Raw genomic sequence first — 15,477 nt, forward strand, 5'->3', positions numbered from 1 at the left:
CACTGGGTTAGACCAAGTATAGGGGAATTTATTTTACTTAGTTAAATGTTTGGTTTAGTATCTATATGATTTGTGCTCATTTTGGCTCGGGTTGAGGTTTATGCTATGGATGTGTTTTGTGTAAACAATGTTTACTGATACAAGTAGCATTGTTATATGCCAGTTGATATATGGGGAAAGACTCCCCTGCAGTAAATGTGGTTCTACTTAGAAGATTGGAGGGCCTATTTAAGGCAAGAGATGTAGGTTTAGGGGGAGCAGAAATTAGAGGATGACAGTGTAGTGTGTGCACGTGATCATGCTTTATTTTGCTTTATCCTGAGTTAAGTCAGTTAAGTTTGATTTGCTTGTATTCATTTCATTTTTTGGGCCACCTTTTTTTGTGACACTGGACTGAATAAATCAGTTTTTACTCATTCAACAAGAGTCTGAGGGCACATCAGAAGTTTCTTAAATTGCATCCACGTTTCCCTCATTTGCATCTTTTCCTTGTTAGACCTTTAGTCCATGTAGTCATGGCAGCGTAACCCTTTTTCCTAGAAATTACGTTAATATACTAATAAAATGTTTTCCCTATCTGGATTATGTTCAAAGGCAATGTTTTAAAATAATGAAGAGCAACATTTATAAAGCACACCGAGGTCGGATGGAGGTGGTCGGGGTGGGTTGCAGACCTACAACTGCAGGACTTTGGTTAAGTTTAGTGAAAGTTCTTGGGTTTGGTTAAATGTTAATAACCACGTTGTCTGTGTGTGTATTGAATTAAGACCACGATCTGTCCCTAACCATTACCAAGTGCTGACAGCACATACAACCAAAAAAAGATTAACAATGATATAGAGACTATCATTGGATATTACAGTATACTGCAAGCACAGATCATTTTTCTGGAAAAAACATGAAATATCATGTCATTGAATATTTTGGTGATGCATTCAGTATCAACATAATTGCAACTTGTCAGATACATGAATTAACAACATTTTCTTTCTGTTGCAATTTAGTGGTATATAAACGCAATTTCTAAGAGACAGAGTTGTGGGAGTGAGCGCCGCTGCAGAGTGTCTAACCCTTCCCAAACAGATGGTGCCCCGAGATGGTGTCCCTTTGATTCAGAGTTGCATCGGTTGCTTGAACCATGGTATACCTGCTTGCATCTACCTTGTCTTCCAACAATAATCTTTCCACGAGGGATGTTCAGAGAGTATTTGTATTTGTATCTATATTTGTTGAGGCAGCAAAATTATTTATATTTGTATTTGAATAGAAGTGGGAATAGGCGTAAAAATCCAGTTTTTGTTTTTATTACACTATTAATTTTAGGAAATTAAAGTGGTAAAATAAGTGTTTGTCCATGAATAAACTACCTTAAGAAGGAGGTCCCCACACCAGGTCTCAAACTCAAGTCTCCCAGATCATAGACGACTGCTCTGACTACTGAGCTAAACCCAATGCATCACCATCACACAGACAGACCTGTACTTATTTATACACCCATAACACGGAGACAGCACAGTGTGTAACATGTAGAAAAGAACTTCAAAGGCGATTCTTGCTTTGCACTTTTCATTTACTGCCTATTTTTTAAAACCTAACTTTGTGGAAAGCAGAAGGGGAACAACAGGTTATGGAGAGTCCCTTGGGAGCACTTTGCGTGTGTCAGTAGCTCAGCTTTATCTCTGGGGAACATCCCCAACTCCGGGAGTGCTGTCCAAATAAGGAAATGTGCGTCATGCAGGAGGTGGATGTGACTCCCCTCATTGAGACCTGCTGATAGATGTAACAGTGGAACAGGAGAGAGAGCGAGATAGCGATGTAACGGACTTGCACGCTGGTTTTTGACATGTTTCTTTTTTCTTCCTGAAAATAAATAATTTCTAAATATTTGTCTGAAATTAATACTCGTAAAAAACCCACTATTTGTGCTTCGCAGAATAACATATTTGTATTTGTGCACACCCATACTTTCCACCATGCTCCAATTCAGGTTTCTTTATTTTCATTTTAGGCAATTTCCTATTGTTTCATTCCTATTTATATACATTTAAATATTATAATATGCAGATTTCATTTTTTTAATGCGTTAATTGTTAATGGGTATACTGAAGATTTCATGCAGCTATTAGTGCAAGTTCAAGCAGGAAGACAATTATCAACCTATTTCGTCATCAAACTGAGCTCCTGAACTATTATATAATTATTTCACTGGGCTCTGTGCGCAGGTTTTTCTATCATCCAACAATAATCTTAGCTGAAGAATATTTAAACCATTTTACCTGTTTTGTCTGTCTCTGCTGTCCTTGCAGTCTATGAAACATCACAACTTCACCCCTCCAATACCCCACCTGCTTTTTATAGGGCTCCATTTCTATATATGCATCTAACTCTTCACTTTTAGCAGAGGACTTTATTACTCCTAAATTTTTATTAATTTTATTATTTTTATTGTCTTTTTGGGCATTTTATGCCTTTTTGGTCCCCCAAAGGTCCCCAGTCGCACACGAACATTGGACATTGCAGTTCATGGTCAGCACCTTAACCCCTCAGCCACCAGAGCACCCCTTAAGAAAAGAGAATTTCTAATTGTAACTGTTAGAAGTTTGATAAATACAGACTCTGGTTGCAGAAGACTTCAGACAATGATGTGTGACTTGTATCAGTGATGTTGTGCTCCTCACCTCAGAGTTGTGTACTACAGTGATGTGTTTTGGGGGACTGGAGCTCTTGGCATGGTACACCAGTGAGTCTTTCTCCAGACCAGGGATACGACAGGATGATAGCATCTGGTGGTAGGGCTTCATACAAAGGGGCTTCCCTCTCATGTACTCAACTGGTAATGTATCACTGCAAAACAAGTTCTGTCATTAAACACTAACTTAGCTGATCAATATAATTTACAGTTTTAGCAATTTATGTCTCTGAAGCTACCACGTACTACTGAGTGTTGCAGGACTACTTTCAGTAATGTAGTGCTGCCTCCATCTTTGACTCAAGTTTAGTGTCTTCACCTACATAATAAGAGAAATTAAGAAGGCCTACACCAGTCAGAAGGTAGTAGAGGTGTACTGATACAAATCAGCTCACAGTTTGCTATGAATCATGATACAGGATTTGATACACACAATATTCTTAAGAAAGTCTGAATGAAAACAATCTGTTGAGGATATCATTGGCTTTCCATAAAGTGCAAATATAGTGTTTTCAGGTTTAGTAATTTATTTATTTATTTAATTTTATTTTGCAATAGTTTTGCTAATAGATTTTGGTGCAACACACAAATACAAGAACTGATCCATACCAAAAATACAGTGCTCTCATGAAAACAGGGAGAAAATGTCTGAACTTGAACACCTTAGTTGGACACAAAGCCAATTTACACTCCTCAGGAAAATGTATTTCACATCTCAGACTTAAGACAAGAAAATTTTTTTAAAATAACATCAGCATATATATGAAATTTTGAGACACAATATGATACTACTTTAAGACAACAAATGATAAAACTGGCAGCATGATACAGTCAAACATGTTAAATTCAGTACTCACTTGTCGATCATTGACTTCAAATCCAGAACACTCGCTATCACTTTGGCAGCAGACCTAAGCAGAAAACACGTTATTCATTTCCATAGTAAAAGGGAATTTAAGATGAATAAGAATTCAAAAGTATGGTCAAAATTGCGATACCCTAACTTTTGGTCCCTGGTAAGGGTCAAACTCCCTAAACCCCGAATTTGAGGTCTCAAGCCGAATCCAAGATAACACTAAATACATCATCAGGGTTATTTTCTCAGACTTTAGAAAGTTACCTCCAGAGCTAGAGAAGATATTCTAAAACTGTTTTCACAAACAAATAAACTGATCTTGATTATGTAAAATGTGTACAATTTGAGAGGTGTCATTTAACTTGAATAGTAACTTTTAACACATTTGGGGATGGTTGGAAATTGTTTGGGAGCATGAGGGTGTTGAAAAACCACAGTCCCACTTACTTAATAAATTGACTTTCATTGATTGAAAGTTAAATAAATTGTTTTGTTTTCTGAAATTCCCAAAATGTCATTAATATTGTGCAGCAAATGCCTGTGTTTTTCAATGAAGGAATCTTCACAGGGTGTGCGATGACACCTGCTAATATTTATTGATGATATGTCTCAGGACAGCAGAAACACAACATGAAACCCTTAATACTCCATTGGATTTAGTTATATTATAAACTGCCACTGAGGTGTGTCCCGGTAGCCTACTGGTTAAGACACATGCCACATAACCACAACATTTGTGGTTCAACTTGGCAGTGAACCTTTTTTGCATGTCGCCCCCCATCTCTCGCTCTTCTCTTAGTTTCCTGTCTATTCTCACTACTGTCGCTATAATAAAGGGCCATAAAAGCATCAAACAGCAACAAATACATTTAAATACGTGTGATAAAAGCCAAGATGACCATAAAGAAATAGGTGATCCTGCTGCAGTTTTTATTTTATCTGAGTGGAGCAAAACATTTAAATTGTTTTCATATTTTTACCAAGCTGTGATTTGAAATTAAACAAACTGAAGCATTGATTCTTCAGGTTCAGGTCTCTTCTGCCAGAGAGGGTTAACCTTTTGGACATATGTATGGAAACAACATCCAAACTGTTGACATCACCATTGACATCAATTTATTCACTGCCAATTTAATGCCATAAACACATGCAAGCTGCAGTCTGGAAACATGGACAGTTATAAAGCAGCAGCCTGCAATGTAAGAAGAGCAGTAAAGGAGGCAAAATGGGACTATTGAAAGAAACTGGAACTACAATACCAGCAGGGCAATCCCAGAAACATGTGGCAAGGTCTAAGCACTATGACAGATTACAAGCCCCCCCCCCCCCCCCCCCCCCCAAGCCCATTCAAGTTGTCTACAGGACACATTAAAGCTAGAATAACTTATTCCCATCAACAATAATTTAAACCTAGATTCTTGACCTTTTTAACTCATGTAATTGAACTGTTCTGGTCAACTGTTATCTTATCTCCAGGAGGAAAAAGACAAGAACAGAAACAGAGAAGAAGAGATCTGGTCTCTTCACTGCCAGCTCTCTACTCAGAAAGAAAAGTACAACTCCGCCAATGCTCTCTGGTGGAGGAAGTTACATGACGTGCTAGAGAAGGCAGCAGGGGCGATCAAAAAGAGAGATGAGCAGATCATCTCTCTTGAATGGAGCCTCCAAGCTGAGAGAGAAGAAATAGAGAGGAGGAAAGCCTCTGTTGAGGAAGAGTCCAGAAAGTTAAAGAGTGTGAAAAAGAGTTGGCAGCAAAAAGTCAGCCAGCTTGAAGAGCTCCTCAGTGACAAAGACAGAGAAATCAGCAGGGCCAATAAAAAAAGAACACGCACCATTGCTCGTATTGACACTTTAGCCCTGCTGAATGAAACACATTTAGCTTTGAAAGAGAGTCAACTGGCCTGTGATTCACTAGAGGAAAAACTCAGACAGTGGCTGACTGAGAAAGAGGAGAAAGACCAGAGAGAGCTCTCAGAGAGAGTAGAGAGCCTCCAGAAGGAGCTCTCTGACACAGTGAGGAAGTCCAGAGAGGAGCTCTCTACAGTGTGTGAGAGTTTGGAGAGGAGGTCACAGCAGTGGGAGAAAGAGAAGAGACGCTGCAGGCCAAAGATGGGATTTGGATCCACGAGGAGGCGCAGAGGAAAGAGGATATCCAGCACCTCACAGACGACAACCTCCAGCTTCAGGTTTGCTGCCTTAGCTCGTCTTTTCAATTCTAATAAATTGATTGGGGTTGCAGCTATCTTCTCCTCACAGCTTGTATTTAAAGTCATTGAACTGGGTGAATGTATGCACTAAATCAACATATAATTGGTCTGACTCACCAGCATGGCAATACTCTAGACTTAGTGATAACAACTGGGTTCAACATTGATACATTGTTTCAGTAACTGAATTACCTCTCTCTGACCATCACTGTGTACCCTTTGATGTCAAGATAACCTTACTTAGAACTAGAAAGGTACTTAAAGTTCAAAAGAGGCTTTTTGATGATAAATCTGAAGCTAAATTTTCTGATCTTATGAGATCATTCGAGCCATATAGTCATGACTGCTCTCTAAATGACATGGTAGAAAATCTCAATGGTGCACTGTCGTCTGTGTTAAATACTGTTGCTCCACTAAAAGTCAAAAAGTGGTCAACCAACAGAATCTCTCCATGGTTAAACAATAATAATGTTATTGAGATCAAGAGAAACTGTCGAGCAGCTGATAGAAAATGGAGGGAAACTAAGTTCACAGTTCACTGTGATACATACAAAGAAGCCACGACTGCCTATAACAAAGCTGTACGCATGGCAAGAAAGGATTCCTTCTCTAAAATTATTTCAGAGATTGCTGGAAACTCCAAGTGTGAGGAGCTCGCCCCTTGGTCAAGGTCAAGGTGAAGATGAGCACGTTACATAGGCCCATCACCAAGGTCTGTCTCCTCCAGGAAGCTGAATGAGGCAGTGGTAAAGACTGTCCTCCTCCGGGGGCCATGTGCTAGTAACCTCTGGCCCCCAAGGTAAATGATACATAAAGTAAGAAGTGAGAAGATGGCTTGAAGAACAGTTGTGTTTTTGTTGTTTTCTCCAATCATACACATAGTTATTACTACTTCTGTTTGATTTAAACTCTTTTTAATGCACAAATTGAAGGAACTGATGGGATTACATTTCACTCTGACTGTACCTTATATGATTACATGTGACAATTTGTGATTGAGTGTGTGTTTGTGTGTGTGTGTTTATGTGGGCAAAAGGGGGAGACAGTATAAACCAAAAGCAGAAATAAAGAGAAATAAGAAGAACGTAACTATAGTGCTCTTGGAGGGCTTCTCTGGATGGTGTGTGTGTGTGTGTGCTTTCACCTCATTTGTCCCCACTTATCCCTGACGGCCTGGGAAGTTGGGGGAAGAAATGTCCCAACATTTGAATGAACCACCAAAGGCTTCCGGTTTTTGAGATATTCACCAACCAGGCGGTCTGATGACTGCAAATAAGATTCAAGATTCAAGATTTAGTTTATTGTCATTTTCTTGTATATTTGCATACACAAAAAACAAAATGTTGTTCCTCCCAGCCCAGAGCAGTGCAACAACAACAGAAAGGATACAGAAATACTGCATATCTAAAAATTACCTTTTAAAAAAAAAAGATAAAAACATATAACTCCCAAGAGAAAAAAAACAAAAAAAAAGAACGAGCAGTTAGCAGCACAGTGCATTAAAGTGCATTTAGAGAGAAAAGCACATGTCTCAGCTCTTGCATGTCAGCAAGTGAGCAGCACTGACGGGGGAGTTATATAATCCATTTTGCTGTCCAGAGAACATTAGGTTTTGGTTTCTATTTACATTAAGCAAAAGCAGTAATATCCTTCCTCTTTTCCTTCCAGGGTATAGAGTGCTTACATGGCATGTATCCCAAAGTAAACTGCAATGTGAGGCTGCACCGATTGGACATTGAAAGTGCTCTATGGCAAGAGGGTTCAAATGTAAAATATAAAGGTAAAGTTATAATCCTTAAGATTTTTTTGCTGGTTTCGATGACACTTGTGGTTACTGGTGGTAATGGCAAGTGTTTGTTAATACTATAGGTTCCAAAGTACTGTTTTCCAATTATGAATGAGATTGACAGAGCACTAGTTGGCTTGACGTGCAATGACTGATAACTGCTGACTAACAAAACCGAAGACATTTCAGTTCATTTCAACTAAGCTAAAACCTTTTTCATTGTCAAATTATTATCTGGTCGACTCTGTGATATAAGCCTCATAAAAGCATCCATTTGTCCATGTAATTAAGACTTTTTATGTTGAATGTGATGTTATTCAATAGAGCTTTTCATTACTATAACCATGGTTTTGGATTCACCTGAACTCATACTAACGGGTAGAAGACCAGAGTTGCATCTTTGGACCCAATGCTTCATTTTTCCTTTTAGAAAGGACAGTTAAGTTTTGTGGCTAGCCAGTGAGCATAGCATTGTCTTTTTTTCCCCATTCTCTAGCCCAAGTGAGACTTTTCTTTTCTATTTAGAGTAGGATTTGTTTGTTGTTTTGGCCTTGGAGACCCTGACGCCTTGTTGCTTCTTTTTTTTTATATCAGTCAGTTTATCTGTTAATAATCCTTTTTGTTAATAAATAGTTCTCCCTGTTACCCTTTGCAATTGTTTTAGCAGCCTTTTTCTTACTGTTTTAACAAAGGGTTTTCGGTCACCTAATTATGTTACTCCGTGTGTTCCCCCCTAGACATTAGAGGTCGTAACACTTATATTCTGCCACAGAACTCTGTGGAGCCAAATTTCTTCCAAACATGGCTGGTTTGAAGTTCTGATTGGACTATTTGGGGTCAGTCAAATCTGGTAATACTGAGCAGAAGAACGGGACCTGGTGTATCTGTTTACAGTGGAGCCAAAAACAAAAAACAAAAAATAAAACCAGAAAGGGGATTCATTGCCATTTTTAATGAAGGAGACTAATATTACATTACAACATTTTCACTTTTCTGGTTGAATATCTCATTATCTACTAGATGGATGACACAACCATTTATAGATACCAGATGATACATCTTACTGATTTTGGTGATCCCCTGACTTTTACTTGCAACAACTGGATTGCCATATAATATGTAGAGACTGTCATCTCCCCTCAGGATGATTTCATCAGCTTTAGTGATTCTTTTTATCTGGCACCATCATCTGGTCAAAATTCTAATTTGTCCATTACATGTTTATGATCAAATACCTGCAAAACTAATGACATTCCCATCAGCCTCAGCTGTATTTTGTATTAAATGGCAATTAGCAAACACACTCCACGTAGCTACCTGCATGCCAACTTAGCATACTGAACATGGGAAACATTATACCTGCTAAACATCAGCATGTTAGCATTGTCATTATGAGAATGTTTTCAAAGAACCAACTGTATGTGCCTAAATTAGCCAGTCAGTTAATCACATGCACAACTATTTTGGGCCTCTTTTGTTGACATAATTACTGGTCCTGGAACACCACAGTGGAACAAGCTCCCAGGAACAGCGCTGGGCTTGGAAGCCAATTTGACATAGTGGCCAAACCGTGGAATTACAACTTCCTGTTGTTTTACAATCTAAGTATCTTAAGAGCACTGATCACTTTGCATGGCCGTCAGTATAAATCAGTCTAATGGGTAAAAAATGGGTATTAAAAGGAAATATTTGCATATTTGGGTGGTGTTATATTTGGTGGGTGGTGATATTATAATTACGACATTCATCACATAATGAGAGAAACCATGTTATTTATATTATCAAAGTAGCCTAAATACTGCAAATGGACAATAATGAGCCATAATATTAACAATAATCAACCACTGCAATGTTGCAACAAAACTGACATGACATAGTTAAGCGCTTGTGATGTGTGTGTGAGAGAACATCACCAAGAAACTTGAGGTAACCATTACAACTTTTTTTTAATTTATAACATCATGACACAAATATATATATTTCTCTTTTGATGTTCCATTCATGAAAACAGAGTAAGGCAACTGACAAATTAGGCTAAATAGCCTTGAGGGGAGAAAGGGGTAACATGAGAAACTTTTTACATTTGATGTTGTTGTGTACCCATGGAAATGGGTACACAACAACAATGAAAACACATTATCTAATTTAATGGTTTTAGAACAATGACTCATCAAAAAAAAGTTAGTCCTATGGCACAACTTGCCCCAGGGTAGGGGTAAAATGAGCATGGGGATGAGATAAATTGAGTGCTCTAGGTGTAAATTGTACCACTGTTAAATACTGGTATAAAAATGAAATAAAATCAAACAATTTTGAGATAGTTTTGAACTTTATTAATGCCATCAATTTAACAAAGGCAAGAACTCATACTTTTAAGTAAAATTATATGTTTGTGTCCTGTTGTACAACATATTACCTACACATTTTCAGTAAAGATTAAACTTTGATCTTTGTGTGTCAGCTACAGAAAAAATGGGTGTGTAAATGTGCTTTTGCGTATAGAGCTGGGTGACAAATTAAAGGACAAACTGGTACAGGTCTGAATGCTTGACCTTTACAGTGAGGGGATCTGGTGGCTCTGTTATGCTGTGGGGGACATTTTGCTGGCATGGTTTGGGTCCACTTGTCCCCTTAGAGGGAAGGATCACTGCGGATCAATACAAAGTTGTCCTGAGTGATCACCTTTATCCTATGATGAAACATTTCTATCCTGATGGGAGTGGTCTCTTCCAGGATGACAATGCCCCAATTCACAGGACACGAGGGGTCACTGAATGGTTTGATGGGTATGAAAATGATGTGAATCACATGCTATGACCTTCACAGTCACCAGATCCCAACCCAGCTGAACACCTATGGGAGATTTTGGACTGACTGACACCACCATCATCAAAACACCAGATGAGGGAATATCTTTTTGAAGAATGGTGTTCATCCCTCCGGTAAAGCTCAGAGACTTGTAGATTTTGTAGATATTGATATTGAAGCTGTTCTGGCGGCACGTAGTGACCCAACACCTTACTAAGACACATTATGTTGTTTTTTTCTTTAATATGTTACCCATCTGTATGTAGGTCTGTTTGAGACGGATTGACTAATGTGAACTATAATTCCTTAATTTGTGGTCATGATTACTTTTGTTTATGGTTACATATGACACAGGGGGTGGCTCATTTTACCCACTGGCTCGACTTGACTTACCCCAATCTCCCCTAAACAATAAATGGTAACATGGCAAAACAAAAATGAATGTATAATTATAATTACTAATAAAATAATAATAATAATAATAATAATAATAATAATAATAATAATAATAATAATAATAATAACTAAAAATACGTTTTTGTGAGTAGGCCAAATCATCATTTGAACATGTGATTATATGTGTCCCTTGAAAACACTTTCACCATTCAGCACCTTGACTGTACATTTTCCACAGACAGCTTTCCTGCACTTCAGGTACTTGGCAAAGGTTTTTCTGCAGGTAATTTTCCTCTGCTCTTTTTATAAATTGATTATGACTTGATGCAGTTGTCACATCAACTTAGAATGTTGAAACATAAACTGTGTGGAAATTAATGCATTTCATATTGGCAGTTATAGGTATTAATTCCTGTGTTTTTAATATGCATTAACCTTCACTATTTTTGGTTATAGGGGGTGTTACACAACATTATTTTAGGAAAAGTCAAAGACTGGGGGATATGAATATTTTACTTTAAACAAGGTGACTTGTATTGTTGTCTTTTGATAAGACATTTATAGTATGCATTTTAGTATCATATACCTCAGTACTCTAGTGAAATATCAGATGTATCTATACCATCTCCACCTCCTGCACTCTAAGCTGCTGCTTCAGCCCCACCCTCTCCCTCTCTCTCTTGGCCTGAGAGGGTAGACAGAGACAGCCAATAATCCCACTGAATCATTGTTTGCCAGAGCATCATATGTGTCTGCAGATTGCAGAGCGGCTGGCTCACTGGTTGTGTGAGGCTATCACAACTAAATAAACTACCTTATGAAGGAGGTCCCCACACCACGTCTCGAACTGGAGTCTCCCAGATCATAGATGACTGCGCTGACCACTGAGCTAAAACTTTTCGCATCGCACCATTGCAGACAGACCTCTACCTATTTATACACCCATAACATAGAGACAGCACAATGTGTAACATGTTGAGAAGAACTTCAAAGGTGATTCTTGCTTTGCACTTTTCATCTATTGCCTATTTTTTACAACCTAACTTTGTGGAAAGGAGAAGGGGAACAACAGGTTATGGAGAGTCCCTTCAAAGCACTTTGCGAGTGTCAGTAGCTCAGTTTTATCTCTGGGGAACACCCCCAACTCCGGGAGTGATGTCCAAATAAAGAAATGTGTGTCATGTAGCAGATGGATGTGACTCCCCTCATCAAGACCTGCGCATAGACGTAACAGCGGAGCAGAGAAGGGATACTGAGACAGTGATGTAACTGACCTGTGTGCTGGTATTTGACCTTTTTTTCTTCCCAAAAACAAATAATTTTTCAAATATTTTGAAACAAATATCCATAAAAAAACCACTGATTGTGTTTTGCCGAATAATGAATATGTATTTGAGCACATACCTAGTAACGATCATCATCCCAGTCTGCTCTCCAAATATAAGGTCGCTGTTTGGATGTAATATATGTAATATTTCCCTATAACTTGCAGCACTATGACTCAGCAAGTTTTTTCTGCCCTCTAGATCCTGCTCTGCTCAAGTACATAATTATCCTCCCTGCTCTCTCACAGCAGCAGGTATGTTATGTGAGGGGAGTGTATTATTCGCTGTGACCATTCAGACTTTGGTTTGGAACAGAAGAAGGCCATGACTCAGCTTATGCTATTTGGACTTCATTGTGCACTGTGTGGTAAAAAATCAGAAGCTACAAGTGAGTGTGGCTGCAATTAATTGAGAACAACAGCCCACATTTCTCAGTAAATCTGGCCCAAAGTGTCCACAGCTGTTGGTGTAGTTGTTGAACTCACCCAGTTTTCAGTGTTGCGTGCTTTCCTCTCCAGGCCTCTCTGCAATCTCTCTCCGATCCCTCCTGGTTTCTGAAACTCTTCCACCAGCTGTTTTGCGCGCTTCAGCTCGTCCACCTCCATGATTGGCTCCAGGGCGATGAGGTAGCGCTCACAGGTCTGCTGCAGAGGGGGAACAGACAGACTGGGCAGTCCCTCCTGCTGGGTCAGGTGTCTGCCAGCGACCAGAGTTGCTGATACAGGCTTCACCAAGTGACAGGATTTCACCAAACCACAGGGTCTCATCATCCTCACCTTTACCTTAGAGATACAAGAATGTAATCAAATAATTGCATCTTGACTAGGGTAAAGGCCATCTCTAATTTCTTAAGTTAAAATGACCATAAAAAGTTATTACAGCAAATGATATAAGAGGAACAAGAAAAAGAAGAAATAAATGAATGAGAACAACACACTAGATTAAATAATACAAATAAAGAGAAGAGAAGAGTTCAGGTGGTGAACAACAAATGCAGGAATTAACATTAAAATAAAACAGAAGATTAAAAAAATGTACAATGTATTTATGACTACAAGGTAAGAAACAGCAACTTTATGCAAGGATAATCAAATATTTGTACCCAAATAATGTTATCTAGCTATTCTAATTTCAGTAGCCCACCATATGCACATTGTAAAGAGGAAGAGTTAACTAGTAACCTAAAGGTATGTTACTTACAACAGTTCTGGTGCAAACTCCCCACATTGTGCATTCAGAGTATCGTGTAAATCTTTTGGGTCTCAGTTGAAAAAGTTTCAAATCAGTTCAAGGACAAAAACTTCTCTTTGATTTTCAAAAAAGGAAGAATCTTCAGGAGTCAGAGTTCTGAGCAGCAAAATGTACTTTAATGCCAGGCAATAAAGGAGAGCAATACACTGTACACAAGGTTCACAAGGATGCTCTGAGTTTCTAGACTCAGGGCGTTGTCTTATATACCCTTGGGTCTGCATAGGTCACGCCTTTTGTCCAACCTCTTTGTATTAGCCAATTATGCCATTATAATTTCTTTACATCACCTGTTGTTGGCCCAAAAATCTCTAAAATAGGTTTTGGCCTGAACTGGTTACACCTGGCATAACCAGTTCTATCCAGTTATGCTCTTTTATTTTTTGTAACTGTTAAGGGTCACATTACACCATTATTGCCAAATCTTCCCCTGGCTCTATTTTTTTTTTTTTTTTACAATTTCTTCTTGTCATTTTACACCCTTATTTCTTGATCTTTCCTAGAGGTTATTTTTTAAAAAGGTGAAGTTTAATGCAAAGTTTAATGCAAACACACTCAAAGTGAAGTTTAACAAAAACACATTCACAAGTTTATCCAGTGCATTAAGTGAGATTCTTTTTAACATATTTCTGTTGCCTTTACATTGATTATATGTGGTCTGTAAGGTTATATATATATATATATATATATATATATATATATATATATATATATATCATTCTGCACTATTTAATTTCTTTTTTTTCTGGCACATCATGAGTCTTTATGAAATTACACCACAAGAGAAACTCCCACAGACTGAGGCTGGACAGTATTTACCTTTTAAAATGCGTATTGGTGATACAGGTAAGTAATGTCTGGAAAAGAAAAGCTGGTATTGTTGGTAACCACTGTTCGTCTCCAGCACTCAGAGACTGGTGAAGGCTTCTTTTATAGATTGACTGTGTTCTTCATAAATTTGTTTTTCCACACTTTATTTGTCTACATTGTTTGACTAACCAACACATTGTCTATATGGTTTGACTGACTAACAGTTTTACATTGTTTGACTGACCAACAATTTGTCTACATTGTTTGTCCAACTAATAGTTTGCATACTTTCCTCTGTAATTGCTAAAAGGATTTGTCAAAGAGTAGCAGGAATGAGTGGACCCAAATGCAGACACTGGAAAGCAGTTCTGAAGAAAACCATTTTTATTTGGCGCAAGCGTCAAAACAAAAGCTGAAAGAACACGAAACTTTGTGGACAGGACAGAGGATCCAACAAAGACTCAACTGAAAACCAGACCTTAAATACAAACTAAACTAATCAGGGAATGGGGAACAGGTGACTTAACACAAGGGCAGGCTGGGAGGGATTGGCTGAAGGAAACACAGGGAACAGACTGATACAGGGCAGATGTGGGGAAGACACAGAGCAGGGCAGGGCTAATGAGGGTAATGCAGGGCAGGTGAGAGGAGGAGCACATGAACACAGGAGACAACACAAGGAAACCAGAAAACCAAAATGACAATAAGCACAGTCTGACCAATAAAGGCAACCCAACTGACAGAAAGTCCCTCAAAAAGTCCAACTCAAAACAGAAAAAGTCTGAGGGTATCTGCTGGATAATGAAAACCAAGGAATACAAGGGAACAAAAACACAAAGAGTCCAAACATAAAAGAGTGTCCTGGCAGGATGTGACAGGTTTGATGATTTTATGGCATTTGCTTATGTTCATACAAGGTGTCTTGAAAGAACATGAGATATAATGTCTATCTTTTAGCTGTTTTTTGATATTTATATGAAGATGTTTTTGATACATGGTATAACCTAAGCTATTTATCAAATGTATTGAGCCATTCTAATGTGATTTTTAAATGGCATATGAATCAGTGACTTGCTACTACTACAGTATGTAAATTTGATTGAGAACACTCCTTGCCATGATAGAGCACTCCTGTGTCCTATCCACTATATAATGTTTGTTGAGATATTATGTCCCTCATACCCTGAAGAAGACTGCCATGTTGAGACGTTGGAAACTTAATAAACTATTCTTGCATTGTGGCTACAAGTGTGCGATTGCCTTCCCAAACACTTGTACTTGTGTCCTAACAGCTTTTTTTCAACTCTGGGAGAGATGTCCAAATAAGCAAATGTGTGTCATGGAGTAGGTGG

The 15,477-nt window shown here is 38.3% G+C and overlaps 1 protein-coding gene across 2 annotated transcripts in view; it reads right to left on the reverse strand.

Annotated features, from left to right (window-relative positions):
- Window positions 1–13,500, reverse strand: part of LOC137171046 (carnitine O-acetyltransferase-like) — a 35,076-nt gene extending 21,576 nt beyond the window's left edge. For both annotated transcript variants that reach the window (XM_067574774.1, XM_067574773.1), the window contains exons 1-5: window positions 13,268–13,500; window positions 12,553–12,849; window positions 6,897–7,018; window positions 3,547–3,600; window positions 2,679–2,844 (exon numbers count right to left, since the gene is read on the reverse strand). In XM_067574774.1, the coding sequence (XP_067430875.1) occupies window positions 2,679–2,844; window positions 3,547–3,600; window positions 6,897–7,018; window positions 12,553–12,849; window positions 13,268–13,294 (666 nt within the window). In that variant the 5' untranslated portion in view covers window positions 13,295–13,500. The remainder of the gene's footprint in view (window positions 1–2,678; window positions 2,845–3,546; window positions 3,601–6,896; window positions 7,019–12,552; window positions 12,850–13,267) is intronic.
- Window positions 13,501–15,477: the final 1,977 nt, after the last annotated feature.

Source organism: Thunnus thynnus, chromosome 19, assembly GCF_963924715.1.
Source record: "Thunnus thynnus chromosome 19, fThuThy2.1, whole genome shotgun sequence".
In the NCBI taxonomy this organism is placed as follows: Eukaryota; Metazoa; Chordata; class Actinopteri; order Scombriformes; family Scombridae; genus Thunnus; species Thunnus thynnus.